This window comes from Corticium candelabrum, chromosome 22 (assembly GCF_963422355.1).
Source record: "Corticium candelabrum chromosome 22, ooCorCand1.1, whole genome shotgun sequence".
NCBI lineage: Eukaryota > Metazoa > Porifera > Homoscleromorpha > Homosclerophorida > Plakinidae > Corticium > Corticium candelabrum.
Genome location: NC_085106.1, coordinates 2,131,985 through 2,158,891, shown reverse-complemented (window position 1 = coordinate 2,158,891; position 26,907 = coordinate 2,131,985). Strand labels below are relative to the sequence as shown.

The following is a 26,907-nucleotide window of genomic DNA, read 5'->3' as shown; positions in this document are numbered from 1 at the left end:
TCATAGCTTGCATGTTGATAACTTGCATTTTTGACTTTTTGGTTGTGGAGTTGTGTGAAAACCATTTCAATATATTTCATTTACACTCAATTGCGCATGTTTATCAACGTGTGTTGTGCATATTATTATTAATACTATTTTTAGAATGTCATATTGTTTATATTAATATTTGGTAACGTGCGTTATTCAGAATGGCGGGTAGACAATACAAGTCTGGAAGATCTCTTTGTTATCACCACCAAACAATGCAAAGGGGAGGAGAAAAGAGATCTTCCAGACTTGTCCACCCCCATTCTGAATAACGCACGTTACCAAATATTAATATAAACAATAGTGAATTCTAAAAATAGTATAACTTGCATGCAATTCACATCCTAAATGAAGCATTGTAGGAATTCTTACTTATTGTAAAGTATTTGTACAGTATATTTCTTACAACATTCATGAATATCGTTGATAACAAGTTGCTGCTGACACATTCAACAAACGCTTGTAAAATTGAAGAGTATAGACTAAACATATCCATATCACACAAAATAAACCATCTCAAGCAGTAAAAATAATCTACAAGCAGAATCAAAAACATGCAGTGCTTGAATAGAAATCCAGTCTGATTTGGTAGTCTTGATTGTCTGCTATAGAACCATTCACAGTAGTTGCAGTTGTCCTTTTTGGTAGTTTGCAGTTATTTTCTGCAGCCAATACTGCCATAATTGATCTTTATTAATCCATATTTCTCCTAACTGTGGTGTTGCAAAAATACCTCTGTGAGAGCTGCAATTACTCCCATTACCTATAGACTTCCCACTCAAAGGTTGCAAATGTAACCTGACTATCCAAATCAACATTCTACTTTCCATGACAGTAACCCATCCTAATCAAATCTTGTCTTTGCTTCCTCTGTAGCCGTGCATTTGATGGATTTATAGGTATAATAGATCTAGATCAGCTGATGAGATATGTTAGCATAACCCTCGAGACGAGCGTTGTTCGACACAAAATGAGTGCTTGAGCCAGTCACAACTCCAACATCCTCTCTTACAAAAACTTGAACACCAAATTCTTAACAGCTCATAATTTCCACCAACCACTAGAAACCATTCATAGAGATCAGATGATAAGAAAATAAGCAAATTAATTAAGAAAATCTGAACGTGAATAATACCATTTCCTGCTGTAAACTGTGCAAACACCTTAGACCTATAAAACTATTATTAGACACAATATATTTTTGACAGACTGTAATTACATTATTAATTAGTTAATTAACTAAAAATTGTTCATACTGTTCTAGATACAGTACCGGCAATAAGTAAGCTGACAGCGATACGATACGATACGATACGATAGGATACCATAGGATATCATACTATACCATAAAAGATACCATGTAGGATAGGATAAGATAAAAGATGATACCATACAATTAAGATAAGATACCATCCATGGGATATACGATACGCAATATGATATATGATACAATTAAGATAAGATACCAGATGGTACGATATATGATATGCAATACGATACCATAGGATACGCATACGATAAAAATGTTAGGTTACTTATTGCCGGTACTGTAGATGCTCCATCCGAACATATACTGTATAATACACTGTATAATATACTGTATAATATCCTGTATAATATCCTGTATAATATACTGTATATATACTGTATATATACTGTATAACATACTGTATAATATACTGTGTAATATACTGTGTAATATACTGTATAATATACTGTATAAAAAACTGTATAACATACTGTATAATATACTGTATAACATACTGCATAACATACTGTATAATATACTGTATAATATACTGTATATATACTGTATAATAGACTATAATATACTGTATAATATACTGTATAATATACTGTATATATACTGTATAATAGACTGTATAATATACTGTATAATATACTGTATAATATACTGTATAATATTATAATATGCTGTATAATATAGTGTATAATATACTGTATAATATACTGTACAATATACTGTATATATACTGTATAATATACTGTATAATATACTGTATATATACTGTATAATAAACTGTATATATACTGGATAATATACTGTATAATATATTGTATATATACTGTATAATATACTATATAATATACTGTATAATATACTGTACAATATACTGTATATATACTGTATAATATACTGTATAATATACTGTACAATATACTGTATATATACTGTATAATATACTGTATAATATACTGTACAATATACTGTATATATACTGTATAATATACTGCATAATATACTGTACAATATACTGTATATATACTGTATAATATACTGTATAATATACTGTATAATATACTGTATAATCTACTGTATAATATACTGTATATATACTGTATAATATGCTGTATAATATACTGTATAATATACTGTATAATATAGTGTATATATACTGTATATATACTACATAATATACTGTATAATATACTGTACAATATACTGTATATATACTGTATAATATACTGTATAATATACTGTACAATTTACTGTATATATATACTGTATAATATACTGTATAATATACTGTACAATATACTGTATATATACTGTATAATATACTGTATAATATACTGTACAATATACTGTATATATATATACTGTATAATATACTGTATAATATACTGTACAATATACTGTATATATACTGTATAATATACTGCATAATATACTGTATAATATACTGTATAATATACTGTATAATATACTGCATAATATACTGTATAATATACTGTATATGATGGCATGTCCACTGATAACAGTGATGACTCTCTTTAGTGTCCTCTGTGTCTCTGGTGGGATTTAACACCTGCTTTTGAACGGCATTCCTTTCCACAAGATTGACAAACAAATGATTTGTTGGTAGGAACAATTTGTTCTTTCCGTTTCTGACGTTGAGCTTGAAGATGTCTAATGCGATTTTCTTCAAACTGTTGGAGTGATGAATGGCAGAGAGATCTCCAGTTTGTTCTATCACTGGATAGTTTCTCAAAATGCAGGAAGTCAATCCCACAAGATTTCATATTAGCCTTGATAGAATCTTTATAACGTAATTTAGGACCACCTTGATGACGATGGCCCTGTTCCAGTTGACCAAAAAGGAGTTGTTTGGGAATTCTATCATTAGGCATTCGAGACATGTGACCAGCCCAGCGAAATTGGCATTTCATAACAAAAGATTCAATGCCACTGATGTTAAAACGAGATAACACTTCTGTGTTGGGTATATAGTCAGTCCACTGGATTCCACATATGCGGCGAAGACATCGCAGATGAAAACTCTCCAAACTTTTGAGGTTACGACGAAGAAGGGTCCATGACTCGCATCCGTACAATAGAACTGATAAGACTACTGCTTTGTAAACTGCAACCTTCGTGGTCAGTTTGATTTCATGCCTTTGCCAGAGTCTGTTGTACAATTTACCAAAAGCAGCACTGGCCTTTGATATCCTATGAGAGACATCTGCATCAACAGTTGCATTATTCGAAAGGAAACTACTCAAATACTTGAAATTGCTGACATAAGACAATGGGTGATCACCAATCATAACTGGAGGAGGGTTATAGTTTGAGCCTGGACGTGGTTGAAAAAGCACTTCTGTCTTTTTCAAGCTGATACTCAAGCCAAAACGTTTAGTTGATCTGTCTAAACAGTTGACAATGTGTTGAATGTCTTCATATGTGTGACCAACTAATGCGCAATCGTCAGCAAACAAGAGTTCTCTCAGTAGACTCTTAGAAACCTTTGTTTTGGCTTGTAAGCGCCTGAGATTGAATACACCTCCAGTAGTTCTAAACTCAACTCAAACACCCTCTCGGATGTTCTTGAAGGCATCATTTAAAACCACGGAAAACAAAATGCTAAAAAGAGTAGGTGCTAGAACGCAGCCCTGTTTCACTCCGTTGTTTACTGCAAACATTTCTGACTTTGACCCATCCTCGACAACACAAGCCATCATACCAGTATGAAAGGCTTTGATTAGATTACACAAAAGAGAAACCTGCACGTGGAATAGATTAAAGTGAATAAGGGATGTGCATGCCCAGATCCACTCTCTCGTACTCTCTGTATATACACCCACAGATAACCACACACCCACACGTGCATGCACATATATGATATGATGATATATCGGTTATTGTAGAGCTTTCATACACAGCATAATGAAATAACATGAATTCACACAATGTTTCAATCCAAGGTCCTTCTTCAGCTGGGTATATTAATTTGAAAATATCTTTTGGAAATTTGTGCAAAGTATAAATCAATAAAACTCTACAATTACAATAACATAATTACTGAAAACAGCAATCAGCCTGTACAACTGTGTGTAGGTTTGTTAATTATTATAAAAAATCAATCAATCAATTAATTAATTATATAAACATACCAAAATGCTTTCAACGCACGAGCAATCGTCACATCGTAAGAGTATGGCCTCAGAAACCCATTACTCGTATCCAGTGCCCTGGAAAGTCGATTCGTGCCGTTCGCACGACTTGTAGTAGACAACGATCCCAAAACGGGGACCCCTTTGAAACAAGCATTGCAGTTACTGATCGAAGAGCGCACGCACGTTCCACACTTCCGTCATTTAGAATACAACAAGAATCTAGGGCTGTAACGCGACTATCGAATATGAAATAACGCACGTTATAATGTGTATAAATGTTAATTTGATATTAAACAACACAAATTTTAAAGTGCGTTATAATTAAGTAGCGCGCGCTGCCTTTTGAGATTGTTTATATCAACGCGCACCTTTCGGCCGACAGCAGTGGCCGAGAAGTGCGCGTTGATATAAATGCGCACCTGTCGGCTTCCGTAGGTTAGCGACCTTGGTTAGCAAACTTAATTATAGATAACTACTGTGTTGCAGACCTCCTGAGAGTATTTTGGTGTCATATTCTTGGTTAGCACTAAAGTAGGTGTGTTCACACTATGGTTTCCAAAACATGGTGTGTTATGTTTTGATTTGCGTGATACGAGGTAGCGTACAGTACAAACCTGTGTTCAGACTGGACTGGGTTTGATTACCTGGTTTGTCAACCTAGCACGTTATCGTGATCCATTGTTTGAGCAGGAATCTCTAGACATGGCGTCTGACAACAGAGTTAGAATACTCCGCATGACAAACGACATAACAGTTTGGTACTCTGTGCTATAGCACTGCGATAGCGACGAAAATGACGTCATCGGTCATCGGTCATCTTGCACGCGCGAGATTCTTGTTGTTGACGCCCTGTTTCTAGCAGCATTACATCCTCCAAACTGTGCTCTTGTTACTTCTTCGTCGTCGGCAGTATGCAGCGGGGGTGCGTGACGGTGCGTGACCATTTCGTCCATCCATTTTTTCAATTTCCGGCAACAATTGAATATTGAATTAGAAATTGAAAATAGCCTAGAAGTTGCTTGCAATTTCACTAGTCAATTCTATTGAAAATTAAAATTTGATTGATCGACGGACTATAATTATTTGCGGATTAAAATGAATATTGAAAACACTCTTAGTTTTTAACCAATTTCCTTTTTCAATGCAATGGAATATTGAAATTACAAGCACGTTAGTTCAATTTTCAATGTTAAATTCAATATTTATTATAATTTAAAAATTAAATTAATTTTGAATTTGCGTGGCCAATTCGTCCATTCCATTTTTAATTTTTGAGACAAATTGAAATGAAATGTCAAATTAAAAATTGACTGGGGTTGCTTGCTCTTACAATATTCCATTACATTGAAAATAGAAATTGATTGAAGACCAATTGTTATTTCAATATTCATTTACTTTGCAAATAGATTCAATCTTTCCATCCGTCCAATTTTCGTAAAATATGAATATTAAAATATAGCCTCTGATGCAATTTTCTTTCTCCGTACACTAAATGTAAATAGAAAGTTGCTAGCGTGAGCCATAGCTCATAAACAGCATAATGACACCGCGCAGACGGTCGCCGGTGACTTCAATATTCAATTCTATTGAAAGACGAGAGTTGTGTCTAGCTTAGCCACGCCCAGCCACGCCTCTGGCACGCATGCAATGTAATGCAACTAACTTATTCGTAAGAGACGGACGAGAAAGCCACGCGACCGACATCTAACAACAAATCGGTAAGCACTTGCACCTAGCTCTCATCAACCGTCACGCCCAAGCATGAGCTGTTCCTTGGGGCGACAAGGGAAGCCTGTTGCATGGAGGCACGCTTACGGCATCTATAGTCAACGAGATCAACGTCTAGCCTGCACTGGGAAGTTGACGCCTATTCGATTTGGAAAGACTCCAAGCAACTATCTACAGTCAACACACAGTAGAGTCGATCATTATAGACCACACCTCTTAAACACAGACGTACGGGTTCACGATAATGGCAGGTCGTAACCCCAAACCAATTAAGTATTGTGTTTCAGACATCCAGTAGTTAACCTAACCCTAGTGTGAAAACGCTAAAATAAGACAGGCCAGTCAGTGCATGCATGGTGATAGGACACTAAATTTTAGCCTAGGCGATATCTAAGTTTCTAATATTTGTCATTCTTATTTTATTTTTGTTTTTAATGTTGATCGACAGGCGAGCATATTCGCATCCTGCAACCTTTCTAGTGTGCATGGCTTTGACGTCGTTAGTGTTCGCTAAGTACATTCAAGCATGGTTAATTAGAGTTTGATCTCAAAATCCTGAGCACACGTACATGTACACAAGCGAGGAAACGGACATGATTTCGAAAGCACGTGAGTAGGAGGGGCCATATGTTAATGTTTTATGGCGAGCTACTTCCTCCATTTGACATGCAAATCCCGCCCTCTACTAGAGGCATTGCATTTAGAGCCACAATTGGTCAAGCGTCATCACTGACATATGCACTCGCCTAGCCTCAGTTTATTCTTCACTTGAGAAAGTTTGATGTTTGTGCCATGCCAAGCGATTGTCTAACACTAGCTGCCCTATCACAAAGTGTCAAAATTTATTGTTTGGATGTTTAGTGGAATCATCAGATGAGAAAGTATTTTGACTAGTGTAGAAACAGTCTGAACGTAACCTCGGTGCATTTTTCATTTGAGAAAGTTTGATGTTTGTGTGGTACCAAACAATCATTTAGCACTATCTCAGAGTGTCAAAGTTTATTGTTTTGAAATCATCTGATGAGAAAGAATTTCCACTGTTGTAGAAACTGTCTGAACGTAGCCTCAGTAAATTCTTTACTTGAGAAAGTTTGATGTTTGAGTCATAATCGTACTAAGCAACATGCAATCGTCAGATGAGAAAGAATCTAAAGTTTGCAACCTATCCAAAACATGACATAGCATTACTGGTATAAATAATTCAACTCTCTCACGTATTGCTCAGTTGAGCTCTTGGTTGGTACCAGAGGAAGTTACTTTCTGCTTTGAGATGTCTGAGTCGAGCAGAAAATCAGGAAGTGAATTCAGCAATGCTAGACGTATGCTACAGAATGCAATGATAGAATTAGATCGAGTGGCACAACAGATGAGCTGTAGGCAAACAGAGGATTCTCGATCTCCAGAAACACCCTCTCAACAACCTAGAGAATCGTCATCATCTAGAGAACGACTAGACAGCGACAACGTGGCTTTCATGAGGTCGACAGCTTTGGCAGCAGAACAAAGAAGATTGTTTGGTCGATCTTCTGGTCACAGTCGTCGACATAGTTCTAGACCTAGCGGTCGACACGGCAGTTCCAGTCGTTCATCACAAACAACGACAAGTCATGCCTACGGTCGCTCAACCAAAAGGCAAATGATTACAATCCATGCAATTTGTTTATCGGATCACCAGCAAAGCATTCCTCCATCTCGCGAAACTAAGCTGAAGCTATCATTGGCAGGGCTAGGAGAGCAAGACATTTCCGTTGGCCACGATGACGATGCTCTGGAAGTCCACAATGCAATTGTTCAGACGTTTTCACCCCTGGAAAGAGCAGGCTAGGAAATGATGCGTCTTACAAGTCGGAGAACTCTCGAAGTCCTGCGTACAGCAAATGGTATCCTAAACGCAAGAAATGTCAAGGCTGCCTTGAACCAGGCGAAATTGTATCTCAGACCAATAAAGCATTCTTTACCCCTAACGGATACATCACAAAGACCAACAGTACGTTAAGTTCTATTTAATTCTGACTGTTTAAATTAGTATATAACTTATTACAATATTTGTTTTTGCTAATTTGTTATAGAATCTAGGTGAAGAGCAGGAACCGACTATTACATGCGATACGTGCGGTGCTGACATTGTTCGGGTATCACTTCGAGAGCACTTGAGATGCTGTTCTAGTTCTTCTGAAACAGTAGAAAACGAACCACCTCAATCTCCACGAGTGAGAGTTATATCGTATGTTTGGTGACTACATTTGCAAAGGTATTGTTTTTCTGTTGCAGTTGACACCCACTGCCTCTCGTACGCGTGTTGAGTCACCAAGCCCATCATCAGGTATATTAATTTACTACAAATATATTCAGACTTCAAAATGAGCAATACAATTACATATTTAGAAATTTTTGTGATGTCTCAAGTTAGAGAACTACGTCAAGTATTTCCAGATAGGACTGAATCGTTTCTGAAAAGAGCGATTCACGATTTTTCTACCGTTGAGAGCGCTGTAGAAGCTGTGCTGGATGGACTTATTCCACAGGTAAACTCAACACTAAATTTCTAAGATAGAACGTATTGATCTTTCTATGCATACAGAGCCCAACAGCACAAACAGTCTACACCGATGAAGTGGGTGATTTGTCTGATCTCTTGGAAAGCTATTGCCCCGATCTCGGTACTTTGCCAGCAACAAGAATAGCTGTCGCAAGAGACAGCATACTAACTGACACAGTCGCTTTTTTTAAAAGCAAGAAGTTTGACATACGAAGCACATTTAGAGTTCGTTTTGAGAACGAACCAGCTGTTGATGGAGGAGGCCCAAGGCGAGAGTTTTTTACGCTGCTTTTGCGTAGCTTAATTGCTCCGGATACTCCTTTTCGTCTCTTCGAGGGTAAGGCTGGTCATATACTGCCAATTCACAACATCGACGCTCTCATGGGAGGAATGTTCAAGTTTGCTGGCAATATGATTGCAGCGTCTATTGTTCAAGGAGGACCGGGCTTTCCCATGTTCTCGAGTGCGTTTTATGCATATTTACAAACTCGAGACCTAGATGATGTGTATGCTCTTGCAACGCCTGATGACATTCCAGACTCAGCTGTCGCTCACTCTGCTAAGCAGGTAATAACAATTTCTAAATTTAATAATTGTTTATTTTATTTATTAATTGTTTATTGTATTACAAGTTGATATCTAATGTATTGCTTATTAGATTGGAAGACAAGACATTTCAAATGAAGAATTTGAAACTCATGTAACGGTGTTACAAGATTCTGTTATTGCAGCTGGCTATCCTTACCGACTTACTAAAGAAAATCATGGAGAAGCTGTTCGCAGCCTGCTTGTGCATGAGATAATTTTGAGCAGACGTTCAGAAATCGATCAAGTCATAGCAGGACTCGGACCTGAAATCTGCACGATGGTAAAGGAGCATGGGAAAGTAATGTCGAGCCTATTTACAAACGAAGGTCAAGTGCCACTCGTAGCTTCTGAATTTCTTAAGCTTGTGACGTATGAAAATACGTTACCTCAACATTTGAAGGATTACTTTCGGCGGTACGTCTTAGAAGCAGGTATGTAGCATACTTTTTAATCATTGACGCAACTGCATGATTACTTGGCCTTTTTAGTCTAGCTAGCTAGGTTAACTGTATAAATATGCATCTACTATTTTACCCGGTTTTTGTTGAAACAGATGAGAAACACCTTCGTTTGCTGCTGCAGTTTGTCAGTGGAGTGTCAGCAGTCCCTCCGATGGGATTCCAGATGCCGGATAGCATCACAGTTTCGAGTATCCGGTCACGTTATTCAAACTGCTCGACGTGTGCAAAGATATTGGAGCTCCCTATTAACTGCACCTTATATGACGAGTTTTCTGACGCTCCCAGAACAGCCACCGAACTTCAATCAATGGGTTTTGGAATTGTATAAATATGACACATAAATTTTGCACTATTTTCTTTGCTAGATTTGACTAGGCTTTTAGTAGATGCATGTTTGGTTCTATGATTATTGTGTTAGAATACAATAAGGAATTGTCTAACAAGACCCTTTTTGAATTTTGCACTAGTTTAAAGTTTCTGTTACCTTTCGATGCTTGATAGTTAATCTATGGTTGTGCTAGACTACAGAAATATCTAGATAATAAAGGTTGATTTTAAGAGGTACGTGACTAGCTGACATTGAAATTGATGTACTATAAAATTATATGGTTTTCAACATCGCTCCCTGTGACGATTAGAATGTCATCACAAAGTTATTTGAGACTCGATGCATGTGCACTTACACTGTTTGGCGATGGGCAGCCGGGTCTAGTTAGCGTTCACATGTAAATTTCGCCTGTCATCTGTACGACACTCTAGATTTCGCGCACTTCCAGACCCAAAATTGGGAAAGAGTTAATTCGCAGGCGGATCACAATTTTTAGTTAGCCGAAGACTCAAATACGGTGAGTGAGAAACAGCAGACATCGCATGCTCAGACAACGAAGAGTGTGAACGCTGACTAGGGTGTGAAAATCCGTGAGATTATACGTCTAGGTTCATTTTGGGAATAGGACGACTGTGGTTATTAGCATGTAGAAAGCGTTCCTATATTAGCTAACGTATTCTGTGACACATTAAGGGGATTTCCCGAGAGGCAATAATTTAGACATACGTACGCGCGATTCTAAGGAAATAGAATAAGCTGCAGCGAGTGTCAAGATACAGCATGTTTTAGCCACTTGTGCGTAGTCTAAAACCGTGGGCGTATAGGTACTCGCTTGGTTTCTAAAGCAAACACACAAGCGTAGAAATCTAATTATCATTATCTCTTATAATTATAATTATTGAAAAGAATAATTGTAATTGTAATTAGACTTTTTAAAAATAAATTTTTGTAGAAAAATATAAACGATGTAGCTGCATGACCTCTTCTAGTAATCCCATATTGCAGTCTCATTTCATCGCCTGGTCTCATTGTCTCATTGACTCTTCTCATTGCAATATTCAATTAATTTAATGCTAATAATAGTATTTTAAAATTAAAAAATTAAATTTGAAATGTTACTACAATACTTACGTTTTATTTTTAAATAGCATTTTTTTCTATTTGCATTTTTTAAAATTCATTTTCCTATCTTCATTTCAGAGTTTGCGCTCTCGTGTTGTTTTGCTGTTGTTTTGCACTCGTAGCTTCTCAATGCAGATTCGATGTCGTTGACTACACCCAAAATTACTAGTTGACCTGAGTGCATCATGAAAAATCCACCATCTATATGCACATAAGAAGTAGACGACGTAAGTATATATGTATACATGTGTGCACGCTGACTATCATTGTACGCAAATCCGTGAAGTTGTGTCAGAGATTATAGGTTTTAATAGGGAAGGAGTCGATCTACTAGGTGTTCTACACGTGTAAGGGGATTTCCTGAGAGGCAATTACACGAGGTCTCCATCTAGATGTGTTTCGACAATCAATTGTAGTCTAGAAATAGAGTGACTTGCAGCGAGTGTCTAGCTCGTACAAGATATATAGGACATGTTGTAACTCTCCAACCGGATACCAAAGACTACATACTGCATGTGTTGTCTAGATTTAGAAAAGTGGGAGAGTAGGCACTTCAATTGGTTTTGTGGAGCTCAAAAACGCAGCCTTGATGCAATCACACAAGAAAACGGGTGAAAAAATCTTCAAAAACTAGATTCTCTGTAGTAGATAAAATATAATTATGTAATGCAGTCTCCCCAGTCCCATACAGCTGTGTAGTAGCGGCATGCGGTAATCTGCGGTAATCTCATATTGATGCCGTCTCATATTGCCGTCTCATATTGCGGTCTCATAGTGCAGTCTCATATTGCAGTTTCATCGCATGGTCTCATCGCATGGTCTCATCGCATGGTCTCATCGCCTCATCGCATGGTCTCATCGCCTCATCTCATTGTCTCATCGCCTCATCTCATTGTCTCATCGCCTCATCTCATTGTCTCATCGCCTCATCTCATTGTCTAATTTTGACACAAATGGCACGCCATACAGTCCTCCTCCGCGCTAGGTTGCTTACACCACGTGCGCTAGCTGTCACGTGTGTATACGTCCATGTGGTTTCACACGTGTGGTTGGCCTAAGCACGGAGGAGGACTGGGACCAAGCTTCGTCATGTGACATCCTTTGAGTCTAATTAAGTTATTTAGCTCAGCCCGCTGGTCTCAGCTAAGATTTCTAATACGCTGCTAAGACTCTGCTAAACGACACAGAAGGTGGTAGATTAGCAAGAGCCTGCCTACAACCGGTCAGTCGCCTGGCCTCACAAATCAACGCCATCATGCACATGCACGATCCTCTTCGTAAAACTGCGCCGGCTAGCAGAGTCTAGAGTAGGATAACGCAGCCCACGACGGACATATTTCGTACATTTGACTACCCTCACAAATCTAAAGCAGATCTAAATCTAAATACAAATTCAGATTGTCATACACCCAGATGTGTGTCTCTTTCGTGAGCTGCTGTACATCCTGGTAATCATTCGCCAAGTTCTTTAGCTAGACGTCGCTAAACCTGTTGATATGATTGTGAGACACCAAGATGGTTGAGGTCTGTAATTGCTTGTTTTCCTGTACCGCGAGCAAACAAGCATGTAGGCTGTTAGGAGTGCAATCCCGCTGCTTTGGCGATCTCAGAACTTCAGTGCCACGGTGCCGGTGATGAGAGCCTGCAGGCGTGTGCTGTCAGCCTCCTCGTTGGCTTTCCCTTTGACCAGCGCTTGCAAGATGCCAAACAAATGAGGGCTTTGACGACGCATCGTGTCTTCGATGTCTTTCACGGAGAAACGGCGTAAATCTTGCCACGAAACAGGCCCTCGACCAAGAGAACAGCAGTCGGACTCCCGCAAACGTTCGATCTATCTCGACAGAGTCGTTTCTACTAATTGCCAATTGATTGGCGTCTCCGCATAATCTCTTGAGACACGTTGCTTCGCTGGAGTTGGACAAGTCCCACTTGCTTGATTCGAATCTTGTCGATTTCTCCTTGTGACATCTACAGGTCAAACAGGCACTCTGCACGTGCACACCTCTTGTACGCAGTGCGTACCTTACTTGCATAAGGCGAGGGGTGATTCTGCAAGTCTGAAACGTCAGTAGAATGTGCTATAACTCCAACAGAGACTGGTGCGAAGGCAATACCAACGTAGACGTATGTTCTGGTGGCATGGTCCATCCTGTGGCGAGCTTCCGGGAAAGCTTACGAGCCACCTCGACGTGACTGATATTAGCTTAAAATTGGTCCAACAAAATCTGCTAGACGTAACTAACAGGGACGCCTGAACGCGATGCTCTGGCAGACACAGGGATCAGGACCCGTCGCAGCCTTTTGAAAAAGAGGCTTTACCTTCACGTACTCGTGTGGCTCGACAGGTATCTAGAAGGTCTAGGCGCGCGCGAATGGACTTGCACTTACCATTGAGACCGCTCTTCTCGAAAGTCCTTCTCTGGTCGCACTCTCACGGACAACGACGACATCAACAAGTTATCGGCACGTAATGGCTTAGTGGCTCTATAATTGTTGTGTACTTAGTCTTTCTAATTGTGTAATCATGCATTACAAAAGCCCTCCTACGGAAACTATCATGCTAAATAGAATTAGTATCTACCAATCATGTCACGCCATTTCGGTCACGTTACAAACATGTTTGTCACGTGACGAAGCATGGTCCCAGTCCTCCTCCGTGCTTAGGCCAACCACACGTGTGAAACCACATGGACCTATACACACGTGACAGCTAGCGCACGTGGTGTCAGCAACCTAGCGCGGAGGAGGACTGGGCACGAGTCTAGTCGACAACGAATTCGAAGTCGGTGTGCGATTTTGAGGAGGAGATCTGGTATGATGATATTAGCATGGATTGAGATTGCATTACGCGTCGGTCTCTTTTTTATGTTGAGTGGAGATTTACATAGTTAGAGAACAACTAAAAATAAATGTAGGACTCTATTGTCTACCTGGCAACATTTGGAAAATTCAAATGCGTGAGACAACTGAAATCTTTAAGTGCGACAGAAATCTAGATATCATTCATTCATTCATAGTGACTGTATCTACTCAAATTTTAATCTAATTGTTTCGACACGCTTTACCTTTATCTGGTGTAATTCATATTTCATAATCTAAGTGCAGAATGTCTTACTAGTGTACAGTACAGTACAGTACACTGTAGTGTATAATGACTGGCAAGACCCTGATCCTGTACTGCACACGCGCGTACCATGATATTTGAAAATATCTCATACAATCCTGTGCCCAGCTAGTCACGCGTAGGGAACGCAGAATGCGTGAGATGAGAGATCTAATGCGTGAGTCTCACGCATGATGGCACGTGTGATCGATGAGCCTCGGTGTGCGGAGTGCATGCCCAGTTTGTGTGTGCGCGTGCAGTGCGGTCTTATTTTGGAAAATGACATCATCGTTTCAGGACATGGTGTAATCGCTGCAGCTATTCTGGGCATATAATGTCATGCAATATCAGCACTTTGAAGCCTACATATACGCAGCGCTTGCACTGTAGCAGTCAGAGCACTGCAGTCTGTCTTCTGGTTGTGGTTGATTGCCATGGACTGGAACCAGGTGCTTTCGTGGTCTCGAATGCGCTTACTTCGTCGATTCTCTGTCTTCAGATACTAACGCTTACTTCGCTTTCTTCGTTCGGACGTCATGACGACGTTCGTTTGGAACCCTGCCTGATGAGTCTGTCGCCGCAGCGGCCACGCAATCACCATAAATTGGTGCTATGTGGTTGGTGGCAGTCTCTGAGGGCTCTCGAACTGTTCCTGTTGAGTGGCTGGCAACGTGAATGAGTGCCTCTGCCACTGGACATTGGGCAGTACGAAGGCCTAATGTAATCCTACTTTGTCTGTAAAGTAGTAGATGTAACGCGCGTTAGGCCACAGTCTGTCTTTACGCATAGCTATGGCGACTCTTAGTTGGACATTTGATGAAATTACTAGATGGCTTCTCTCACTGGGGCTGTCAGAGTACGTTTCAAATTTTAAGTCGCACGAAATAACCAGCGGAGAAGTACTTCTTGAGCTGCAGGAGGAGCATCTGAAGGAATTGGGGATATGGAAAGTTGGCCACCGAGTTCTTCTCTGTAAGAAGATTCAAGAGCTAAAAGGCAGTACTAATAGCCACGATTTGATCACCCTTAACAGCGCTGTCGACATCGCCAAACTGTTCGACAAGTGAAGATTGAAATTGACTATTGATTAATATTAATATTAATGATAATAAAAAGAATAAATAATTGGATAGTCAGTTACTACGATAAAGACACACACACACACACACACACACACACACACACACACACACACACACACACACACACACACACACACACACACACACACACACACACACACACACACACACACACACACACACACACACACACACACACACACACACACACACACACACACACACACACACACACACACAGTAATAATATAATTATGTCAATAGGATAGTTGAAGAGAAATGGAGACGCAATTCTGAATTCTACCCCAAAAAGATTTTTATTCTGAGACACGGGTTAGTTCACATCTTTCATTGTAAATAGAAATTTTGATTAAATCTTAATTAATTAAATAACCAATATGATGTTGTCATATTCAAATAAAACGGTATGATGGGATAGAGAATCGGAAGGAAACACTGACAAGAGATTGTATGCAACAGTTCCAGATAACAAGCTGTCGTTAACAGACAGAGGGATACAACAGTCCAGAGTCAGTTAAAGTATTGATACTGTAATGTCATCATGTTTCCGCTGTATTGGCTTATTTGTAGGATGCTGGAAAGAGAATTCGTGAAATTATTGGCAACGAGAGCATTACTTGCTATGTGTCACCTTTCATGCGCTCAAAACAAACGTTTGAAGCGGCAAAGGGAGCATTTCAACCAGGACAGGTATGGAGTTCTACACTGGTAGGAATGTCATGACCTGCATGTAGGGACGTAGCCGTCGGTGCGGTCAATATTTGTACTTTTACCAATTGACCTTTCCCAAATACTTCCGGAATAGGGTATAGCTGATTAAATACAGTTTTATTTAATCACTCTATGGACAGTTTCATGTCAAGTGCCTGCAGCCCGCAGGTCAGAACGCATACCACTCACAGACCCATTCATTCTGGTTTTAAAATAGCAGATAAGATGTTGAACCAGACGATGTTACGTCTGTTACCTGCCAATGAGCCTCGTCATCCCGTGAACTTTATGTTTCCTAAAGAATATTAGCCCTGTGCTGTATGTACTCTGGACAGACCCATTGGTTTCATGCTTGACCGTTACTCAACTGCGACGTCAACCACCGCCACTGCTGTCAACTGTAGACAGAATCAAGGTTAACAGCCATGCTGCATGACTTCGTCTTGAACAAGTAAACTTGACGGTAGCCTAAGAATCTTTCTCTCCATAAATGTAACAATTTGATTCTTACAGTTACAGGGATCTGGATAAAGTTTTTCACAAAAGGTTTACATTTTCTGTAGTTGTACTGTAATAACTCAAAATAAAGTTTTACTAGAGAGTTGGGTTTGAAAAGCAGGATAGTCAGGCAAAACTGAATCATCTTAATTTCTTATGATTTGAACTGCTACGAAGATATGACCGACAGACTCGTTTTGAAGTCCAGTGCAAATACCTAGTACATTACCATAACCTAAAGCAAGAAGGACCACAACTGCTAAATTGCATTCCTCATGAGCTAGCATGTTCGATTATTATCTCTGTATGTACTGATGTTTTGAAGAAGTTGATTATGTATGTAACACAAGAAGAAACGTACCTTATGTGTCTGTCTGTGCATGTGTCACTGTGTCTGTCTGTGCGTGCGTGTCTGTGCGTCTTTAGGTATTTTCAATCGGACCACTTCCAAACTGCTGGCTGCGGCCCTGATTTGCAGCATTACATTGTTGTAGTTATATCTACTGCAATGTCAATCATCCAAATACATTGAGTGTTTTGAGCGTTGAAAGGGACACTTAGATTTTTTTCATACTATTAGTCGAATCTTGCAAAAGCATATCAATTAACATTTGGCACAAAATTTTTGTGTAAGAAATCTAAACTGCAAAAATGTGATATTTGTTTGTTGATATTATTTATTATTACATTGGTTTTGTTATACATTATTCGACTTTTCTTGTTGTTGTTTTTGTAGTTTAATTGTTGTTTATCTACTTCCTGTTTCTGTTATTTATTTATTTATTTATTTATTTATTTATTTATATGTGTACGTATTTATGTTAATGTAAGACTGTGGGCATGCTAAAATTGAATTTGTATCACAAATTGAAATCTACATGCATCGAATTATTCTAAAAATTTATTTGTGACTTGCAGTATGTGGCATCGATAATAGACCTTGTTTCTTTTGCTAGGTCACATGGACAGAAGAGCCTCGTATCAGAGAACAGGAATGGGGCAACTACCAAGATCCAAGCACAATGGACACAGTGATTCAACAGCGACGAGACATCGGTTCTTTCTATTTTAGATTTCCGACTGGCGAAAGGTAGATAAATAAATTAACAAATAAAATAATTAACAAACAAAAAATTAACATAACAAATAATAACAAATAAATTAAGGTTACTTGATTTTATTATTGCTAAACAAATAATTAACAAATAAATTAAGGTTAATTAATTTTATTATTAATAAACAAATAATTAACAGATAAATATTAATTAATAGTGAAATTAATAAAATAATTAGCAAACAAATAAATAAATAAAATAATTAAAAATACAACTGTTCTCAGTTATTTACAGCTTTATTTTGTTGTAGTGGTGCCGATGTGTTTGATCGTGTCTCTTCGTTTCTGGAGACTTTGCATCGTGACATGAAGAAAGGTCACTGCAAGCAGAACATTTTGCTGGTGTCACACGGTCTTACTTGTCGCCTCTTTCTTATGCGTTACTATCACTGGGAGGTTAGATTTGATGGCTAGAAACACGGGTGTAGACGTAGTTGATTTCAATTTTGTTGGAGACAGGTCGAAACGTTTCATAAATTGTGGAACTTCGAGAATGGAGAATTTGTAATGATGGTCCTACAGCCTGAGGGTGGATATAGACTAGAGACCAAGCTACGACAAGAGCCTTGAATCGTTAGTGAACGAACAATTACTATCAGACTGATTAGCATGTCAATGGTAAAGTATTAGATTTATATTGATGTCCATATTTGATATTGTAGTATTAGTATGTCTTGCAACATTTGTGAAATTTTGTTTTGAGTTTTAAATGATATGGGTGATTCATATGTCTTTGTTGCTTTGGTGGTATATGTTACATTGACAGTCAAGACAGACAGACAGACAGACAGACAAACAGACAAAATCAACACAAGCAGAAAAGCTCAGGTGAGTGGCTACTACTATGTATAGTGTTTTTATATTACTGAGTTGTACTAAAAAATAGATACTCTTTTTTTTCACTTTGTAGGCTTGTGTGACTACAGTGTATGACAGCTTATTAATTACAATTTGTAACTGGCACAGTCAGCGAGCATTAGCATCCTACTTTTGATAGGATTTTATCACTAAAGTGAGTGTTGTTTGACTCAAACAGAACGCCAAACTGAAGTATGCTGATTTGATAAAGCGTCAGTTTGCTATGTCTGCGTTTCAGCACAGTTTGTATCAAATCACTCATGAAGACTAGCCAAACCGCAGTCAAACTTGTGCACGTCTCATAACCTTTTCCACCTACAGTATTCAATCTAACTCTTCTTGTTGGAGGCTGTACAGTTGAAGAAACATGAAGTAACGTGGCATTAAAAATGATTATATTTACTCATTACCTGAGGCGTGAAATGCTAGGGTGTGTACAGTACAGTTAGCATTGGCCGGTCATGTGACATATGACTCGCCCTGCCTACTGCATAACACGTGACCAAATCATTCTCTTCGTTGGCTCTGGCTAAAAACATTCAAGTTGCATAGCAGCCGAGGGTTTGCACTTTAGTGCTTTTTCATTTCTATGGTCCCAACTTGCTTTAATTAATTTAATGAAAGAATGTACTATGATTTGTATTAATTAAATCTATACAAAGGGGGAAATAGTTTTGCTTTGTTGGTCACATGTACTTCTACACTCATCAAAATCATGACACCGACACTATAATTCAACTATGAGATGAGTATTACTGTACATAACATTGTCAGACCTGATACTCATTCTGTGTGCTACATACTGGTATTATCAGCTTAATAAGATGTCACTACTACATTCAAGCACCATGTCAGCTACTTCCTCAAATGACGAAAGAACAAACGCGTGCTTTATGTCCGGATCACATCTGTGCACATGGGCCTGCGGAAATTGCTCAGAGAAGTACCGAACCCATTCTTCGGGTGCCCATTTGTCTGATGCACCGTAGTAAAACGAACACTTGTCATTGAAATCGAGAATAGTCTGTCGACTATTAGCACTGAAGTCATTAATTTGAAGCATCTCGCATTCGCCCATCGTCAGCATAGCCTTTAACACGCTACTGTCTCCCATTTCCAAAACTCCTTTAGTCATCTGATGGATATACTCAGAAGATGTCCCCTCCCACCTCATGTACATCCCAATGAGAGGCGTGAGTAAGCATCTGGGCATGCGCAATACCAAATTAGCAAACAGCAGTGGTATCCACATATGTCTCGTGTAGAATGGTCTCTGCCACCGACCATTAGGCGTATCAGCAATACGATATATAGTCGGGAAGAGAAAAATGGCTTTTCCTATTCTCCTCCTATCGATATGAGGCAGCATTTTGAGAAGGATGTAGGAGCCAACGGAGTGACCAATCAGAATGAGAGTCGATTCGGGATTGACGTGGGATCTAAGGAATGTCAGTTTTTGTAACACTTGAAGGTCCACAATCGAGAGGTCGTCGCCGCTCCAGTCACTCTGTGACTGGACGGAACGCCGGTCGTCCTCGTCGATTTCGGCTTTAGCGTGTGATGTCGTGCTGTGTCCGAGGTGACTAATAACGTAGACGCTAGCACTGCGGTCGCATTTCTCGAACAAACAATCGGCGAACGGTTTGTAGAATTGCATGCATCCAGGGTTTCCTGGTAAGATGATGAAGTCCACCGCATTGCCTTGATGGGATTGGGCTTGTGGGCGGTCGCTCTGTCTGTAGTAGAAATGGAATGGTAGCTCTGCTGCTGCGTCCGTCATGTCAATGGCCTTGAAGACGTGACCACGTGACCGGCCACGTGCTCAGGTAGACGCTAATTGACAATTATTAATTAATTTTATACGTTAATTGAAAAAACATGTTTTCAAGACCGTGTACAGAGTTTGGTTACAACCATGAAAATTCTATGTATACAGTAGTTAATCTAGAAATGCCCGGATTAAAACGTAATGCCCGTATTAGAATCTACTTGAAAGCATCTACTAGGACAATTTATTACGACATCATGAGCAAGAAATAAATATGTTACAAATAGTCATTTACCTTCATTAGTACACTAAACTACGGTATAAGTACAGTAGTCTCGTGCAGCCAACCCCTCCCTCTTTTGACTTAATTAGACGTTAAATGTTAAACGATATCCGGGACTTACCATGGGTACAACTGAAAGTGTGCCGTTTTCCTCGGATTTACCCCATTTTACGAACGCAGAAGGAGCTAGAATTTATACCAAGCGATGGAGTCCGCAAGGAAGTATCAGGCAAGTTAACTACGAGCGGATTGACTGCTGGTTTGCAAACTAGAAATCGTTTTTGCTTATTTTATCGTCTCATTTCTAAAGGGCTGTTGTGTTTATTTGCCACGGTGTACACGAACACGTAGAAAGGCACAATCCATTAGCGTCTATTCTCGCAGAAAAAGGGTTTTTGGTCGTAGGACATGATCACGGTAGGTAAGCTGTCTGTCTGTCTGTCTGTCTGTCTGTCAAAGAAATATATTTTCATAAATCGGAACTATTACAGGCTAAATCAGAACTATTACAAGCTAAATCAACCTACGCAACTCTTAACTAAAAGTCTAATACACGATACACTACAGTTGACACTGACAGGGTCTTATAATGACTATTTATTAATTAATGAACAAAAAACTGAAAGGTGTTCGGTTCCGAACTGCGCTTTTGACCACCTAGGATGTTATAGGCTTTCCTTGACATTACTGAAGCATTACATCTATGCAGCTCAACAGACAGACCACGTCTCCAAAATAATTAAAGTTGGCAGGATTCTTTCGGCCACTTTCATCTCTTGAGAGATGTGAGAGATTGTCTAGATATTTTAGCGCTTTCTCACCCCATCCAACGACCAAAGTGTTTAAACACTAGGGGCACAGCAGATGGTGAGGAACCTTGCGGTAGAATTTCTTCTCAGTACTTTTTGGCTTTGATTTCTTCTCTACGAAGAGCAGCAGCTCTATCAAACAGAGAATCCTCCAAGCATGTGCCATTGAGACATCTAAATCAGTGCTTTGTCCAGATTGATAGTCCAATACAGTAATGTCTGGCCTGTTGTCTGAATTGCAGTAACGATGTTGTGCTTCATTTACATGATGTAAGTTTACGCTTCCAAGGCAGGCACTCCATATTCTCACTATAGAGTTGTGTGTGTAAGCAGGGCCACCACCAGTTTTACAAGTTAGAAAGTGGTAACCATCCGTATCTGATTCAAGAGACTTTCCACAATCACATGAATTGGACCAAGAACTGAAAGGCATGGTATATCCTAACCTCATCAAGGATGCCAAGCGATAATCACAGGATTCAATTGCAAACTCAGATGAGGAGGGTATAGCATCAAGCCAAGCACCTGCTCCTTTGCCTTGAATTGACCGTAACCGAGCTGAAACTTTTCTGTCTGTCTGTCTGTCTGTCTGTCTGTGTGTCTGTCTGTCTGTCTGTCTGTCTGTCAAATCTTCATATATTTTTATACATCAACGCTAATACTTGTGAAACTAAAGTAACAGCTAATGAACAACTACAACAATAGATTACACAAATACATAACAAGTAGAATTAAAAGCTCCCCTATGGAGCCTACAAACCGAAACTTAGCTTACTGAATTGAAAATTTAACAACATCTAGACTCTGGCCAGCTTGCTGTCCATATGTTACTGTCTGTCTGTCTGTCTGTCAATACAGATATTTTCATAAATCTCAACTAATACAACTTATTAACAACCAACTATTAAAACTAGACCGAAGTCTGTGTGTCTCTTTGTCTCTTCATTTTTGTTGTTTCATTGTGTGTGTGTGTGTGTGTGTGTGTGTGTGTAGTGTGTATAATTTGTATGAAATAATGATAATGATGTTGGTAATAATAAATAATGATAACAACAACAACAGCAACAATCTGCAGCACTTGTAGAAACAGTGCTTCTTGCATCTACTCAGATTCTGCATAAAGTCATGTCTTCTGTCTAGACACAACCATGACGGTCTAAGAGCTCTGAGGCAGTAGACTCATACACAAAGCACGTGCTAAAACATGTGGAGTGCGCGAGGAGAGAACTGGGTACAAGTCTAATGAGGCAGGGTGTGCTTCTGGTGCTTACAAGACATCCGATCTGAACAGGACATACAATAATAATAACAACAATCTTTAATATTTATGTGCCGTTATGCCCTTCCATAATGGGCAAGTGGGGTCTTTACCCCATCTGGGCGCCCACCAACCTGGCAGGTGAGCCCAGCAGGGTACATGTTTCTGTGTAGTCCACACGACGATCAATGACTAGCCAATTTGATATAGATTGCAGGTATCACCGTGACCGCGAACTTGATACAGCACGCTTAGTGGATATCAATGACCACCAGGAAAGCACTGAACACCATCGTCAACGGACCGTTTGCCAGACCACAGAAACTCCCTAATGACTGAAACGAGTCACAGTCTCATGAATAAAGCTAGAGAAACATGAGAAAGAAAGACAGACAAGTTTCATAATTTACTGTCGTCACTGGGGTTTGAACCCCCAAAACCATGGAGTGGTAGCCATTGTCGCTAACCACTAAGCCACAGCGGTGACTGTAATATTTTATTATTAATCTTAGAAAGTCTGTTAGTACTACTATTTACATTATTACGTATATTACTGATGCAATCATAATATCAAGTGCTTCTGATACTGTGACATATATAAGTGTTTGAAATTAATGTGGCAGTTGGGCATGGAAGGAGTGATGGTATCAGAGCTGATTGTGAAGACTTTAATTGGTATGTACGAGATACTCTACAGCACGTTCAACAAGTGAAAGAAGAACTGCCAGATATTCCATTCTTCTTGTTTGGATACTCAATGGTCAGTCACCCACCATGCATGTGTAGCTCACACATGCATGCACAGACACATGACATGCACTAACTTACACACACACACACACACACACACACACACACACACACACACACACACACACACACACACACACACACACACACACACACACACACACACACACACACACACACACACACATGCACGCACATATGCACGTGCACGTGCACACACACACACACACACACACACACACACAAACAAACACACCATTGACAACACATACATTAGTTGCAATACATTTTAAAATTTTAGGTTATTGTGTTTTGTGTTAGGGAGGAGCAGTAGCGATCCTTGCTGCACTCGAATCATCTCATCTCTTCTCGGGTGCGATACTCGTTGCACCAATGATTATGCCAAAAGCAAGTACAATGTTTTCTGTCAAGGTCATTTTTGTATCCCGTTTCACACCATATATATGTGCCAAATGCGTATTCTACAATTTCAATTTAGGTGTGGTTACTACATCTCGTGTCTTCTCTATTTCCTCAACTTGGAGTCGGCACTTCCGATCCAAATGGAATTAGCCGAGATCCAGAAGTGGTACAGTGATTGTGTATCTTGGTGTTTGGAACGAGATTGTGGATTTTTTCTTGTTAGGTCAAAGCATCCCTGGAAGATCCACTCAATTATCACGGCAATATTAAAGCTCGGTGGGGAGCGTGTGCTCTAGCAGCTATGGACGAGATACAAAAGCGAATGGAAGAAGTCAAGTTTTCGTATTTATTGCTACATGGTACTGCAGACCGGTTTGTGCCACACGAAGGTTCAGAAATGTTTCATGCGAAGACACAGAGTGAAGACAAGACGCTAAAAGTAAAAATTTTGCTTAGGAATTAACAAACAAAATTTAATGAAATGAATTATTTTAATTAATATTAATTATTTAACCATTATTAATTATTTTAATTAATCTATTGACTTTGTTTTGTGTGCAGTTGTATCCTGATCATTATCATCGGCTGTTCAGTGAACCCAAAGAATATTCGGACGTTGTGATTGCAGACATCATATCATGGTTGGAAACACATGTTGAATAATATATTAGTAATGAAGCCCAGCAAAAGTGCCTGCACTTTAATGGTTTGTACACATACTATCAGTAGCTCGACAGCTGTTAGCACAATTGCCCATTAAATTAGATCATCAATTCTAATATATACATGTACTCATCCCTTGGCAATCGATTTGTGGTAAAACAGTACACCATTCTTCTGCACCTAATGGTGTAGCACGACTAACTAAACTGATCCATAACAACAAACCTTATGGGAAGCATGTGCATGGGTAGATGAGTGCATGTCTACTAAAACTGGAATTAGTGGATTTTGTCTAATGCCTGGCATCATTCATAAGCTACAGGCCCAACAAAGTGATGATGCTTTGCAATTATACGTTGGAGGTTATGTTTTATTACCTTTGATTTGTTTCTTTGTTTGTTGTTGACAACATAACCCCAAATGTGATGGATGGACTTTAAAAAATTTTACCAGAAGTGGATGTCATCCTAACTTAGAAGTGATTTAATTTTAATGGTAATCCAAAGCAGTATTCAAGCACAAAAAGATTTTAAATTATTTATTAGTAGTATTAGTATTATGACACTCTGAGTGCTCTTGTTCGATATTGGCCCTTGAATTTCAATATCAATGACTACCAGTAATGGTACAGTACAGTTAACTAAACATTGCGTTACAAGGGCAGGCAATGCTACCAAAGTATCAACACTCTGAAAATGTTTATCATATTTATAAACTAATAAACTGAAGTTCTGTCCACAACTCCACATGGCAGAGACCTTCCTTGTAGCTAACGGCTATTCGAATCTCTGAATATCTTCCGTATTCTTGCTTTCTACTTCCTGTAAACAAATATTGTTATAACACAGAAATGACAATGTAAATTATGTGCATCAAGACATGTAAGTTACTAAAACAGGCCATCATAATGCGCGCAGACTAGACGCTAGAATGGGCGGAGCCGGCATGAGTACCTGTAGCCTGTGAGGTTAGCAGGTGTATGGGACAAAATTAATGGCAGTAACTCAGACCTTGTCAGTTGAGACTAGCAAAGCATCCTATGCACCATCATATTTGTGATTTAAATCAAATATGGCAAAACTTAGAGTGACTGAATGAGTGAGTGTGTGCGTGCGTGATGAATTGTCAAGTGCCAAGCTATAATATCATTTCCTACTTTTCTAATTTCTTCCGGGAATTCGTCAGCCTTGGCTAGAACGCACGGCAGACAAAATCTCTTGGTGTAGAATACACTGCATCCCTACACATCGGCATCCGTGCTCACGTGACATCATCTTCACTCAGTTGTACGCATGCGCTTACCGTTCCTACACAGACCGGCTGTTGACAAACTGAGCAGTGAGAGCCAAGCACGAGCTGTCGTTCATCGGGAGAGAATGGGTCTTTCATTACATACGCGTCTTCCAGAAGTCTACAAACACGCAACACAATCTGCAATCGCGTAGGAGTAGAGCACTAGAGAAATGGGGCGCTGAGGTAAGTGTACCTACATGAGAGCAGTTTGGAAAGGCGGTCTCTGACCAAAGTAGTCGAAACGGCAACTTAAGTGGCACCTGGAACACCGAAATGTTCCCTTTCCCTTTGCTCCGGACATTCCACAAGGGCTTGTTGATATAAAGTGGTCTCGGTTGCCAGACCACAGCGCTTTCCTTGTCGATGAATGTTGCATCGTAATTACAGTACACTACCCCTAGAATTAGTAATTAGTCTACTCCTAGAATTAGTCCGCGTATGCCCCCGAGAGTTCCCGCAGATACTGGCCTGCACAGCGTCTTACGAGTTTATATAAATCATTTCTCTACGAACAGCCTCTAGATAGACAGCGCTATCAGCTACGTCTGTAAGACTACAAACGGTCTATCTACGCAAAAGTGGTTGTCGGCGCACGTGTTTTAGTGAGACACATCAGTCGCAGTCATCGTTTCGGAGAGCATTTGGTACACCCACATTCTTTCGCCTTTTTGTAAGACACGGTTTTCCACTTTCCGCCAGGACAGAGAACTCTCGTTTGTACGACCTCCATTCGTGCCATGCGACAACCATTCATTTCTATTAGGAATGGAGGATAGGACGGACGTTGACGCGGTATAGCGATTGACGAGCAGGTTCCAAAGCAAGCATTTGTTTCAATTGTCTTGGAGAAGCAACCGTTTGGTGTGATGGTCATCTTATATGGTACAATGTCGCACTGTCCGGATGTCTTAAGTATGTCCGCTGTTGCGAACAGCAAGATTGCTGTGAAGTACATGAATTTGTTCATCACTGGGATTGACCTGCAAAAACATGCACGTGTGTGACACTAGACGACTGAACTCACAGTCACGAACATCAGACAGATGTTGAGTTTGCTACGT

General features: G+C 39.5%; 5 protein-coding genes and 1 long non-coding RNA gene across 6 annotated transcripts; 3 read left to right on the top strand and 3 right to left on the bottom strand.

The window, feature by feature from the left end:
• Window positions 1-424: 424 nt before the first annotated feature.
• Window positions 425-4,692, bottom strand: LOC134197480 (uncharacterized). Its single transcript, XR_009972656.1, has 3 exons — window positions 4,444-4,692; window positions 1,166-1,200; window positions 425-1,090 (listed from the first exon to the last, which is right to left on the bottom strand). It is a non-coding gene; the product is annotated as an uncharacterized LOC134197480 (long non-coding RNA).
• Window positions 4,693-9,094: 4,402 nt separating this feature from the next.
• Window positions 9,095-10,260, top strand: LOC134197674 (G2/M phase-specific E3 ubiquitin-protein ligase-like). The gene is made up of 4 exons (XM_062667020.1): window positions 9,095-9,280; window positions 9,372-9,732; window positions 9,855-10,084; window positions 10,138-10,260. The coding sequence occupies exons 1-4, from the start codon at window positions 9,095-9,097 to the stop codon at window positions 10,258-10,260; spliced, it is 900 nt and encodes a 299-aa protein (XP_062523004.1).
• A 4,474-nt stretch (window positions 10,261-14,734) lies between these two features.
• LOC134197272 (uncharacterized) lies at window positions 14,735-18,469 on the top strand. Its single transcript, XM_062666561.1, has 7 exons — window positions 14,735-15,378; window positions 15,662-15,730; window positions 15,837-15,927; window positions 15,989-16,108; window positions 17,584-17,717; window positions 17,993-18,137; window positions 18,201-18,469. Exons 1-7 carry the CDS (start codon window positions 15,107-15,109, stop codon window positions 18,309-18,311), a joined length of 942 nt encoding a protein of 313 aa, XP_062522545.1. The 5' UTR covers window positions 14,735-15,106; the 3' UTR covers window positions 18,312-18,469.
• An 823-nt stretch (window positions 18,470-19,292) lies between these two features.
• On the bottom strand, window positions 19,293-20,389 carry LOC134197401 (lipid droplet-associated hydrolase-like). Its single transcript, XM_062666720.1, has one exon. It carries the CDS (start codon window positions 20,377-20,379, stop codon window positions 19,411-19,413), a length of 969 nt encoding a protein of 322 aa, XP_062522704.1. The 5' UTR covers window positions 20,380-20,389; the 3' UTR covers window positions 19,293-19,410.
• A 382-nt stretch (window positions 20,390-20,771) lies between these two features.
• Window positions 20,772-24,700, top strand: LOC134197135 (monoglyceride lipase-like). The gene is made up of 7 exons (XM_062666401.1): window positions 20,772-20,879; window positions 20,961-21,067; window positions 23,341-23,477; window positions 23,789-23,899; window positions 23,967-24,056; window positions 24,114-24,329; window positions 24,452-24,700. The coding sequence occupies exons 1-7, from the start codon at window positions 20,773-20,775 to the stop codon at window positions 24,551-24,553; spliced, it is 870 nt and encodes a 289-aa protein (XP_062522385.1). The 5' UTR covers window position 20,772; the 3' UTR covers window positions 24,554-24,700.
• Window positions 24,701-25,138: 438 nt separating this feature from the next.
• On the bottom strand, window positions 25,139-26,166 carry LOC134197273 (cysteine-rich DPF motif domain-containing protein 1-like). The gene is made up of 4 exons (XM_062666562.1): window positions 26,044-26,166; window positions 25,856-25,964; window positions 25,710-25,793; window positions 25,139-25,374 (listed from the first exon to the last, which is right to left on the bottom strand). Exons 1-4 carry the CDS (start codon window positions 26,145-26,147, stop codon window positions 25,330-25,332), a joined length of 342 nt encoding a protein of 113 aa, XP_062522546.1. The 5' UTR covers window positions 26,148-26,166; the 3' UTR covers window positions 25,139-25,329.
• Window positions 26,167-26,907: the final 741 nt, after the last annotated feature.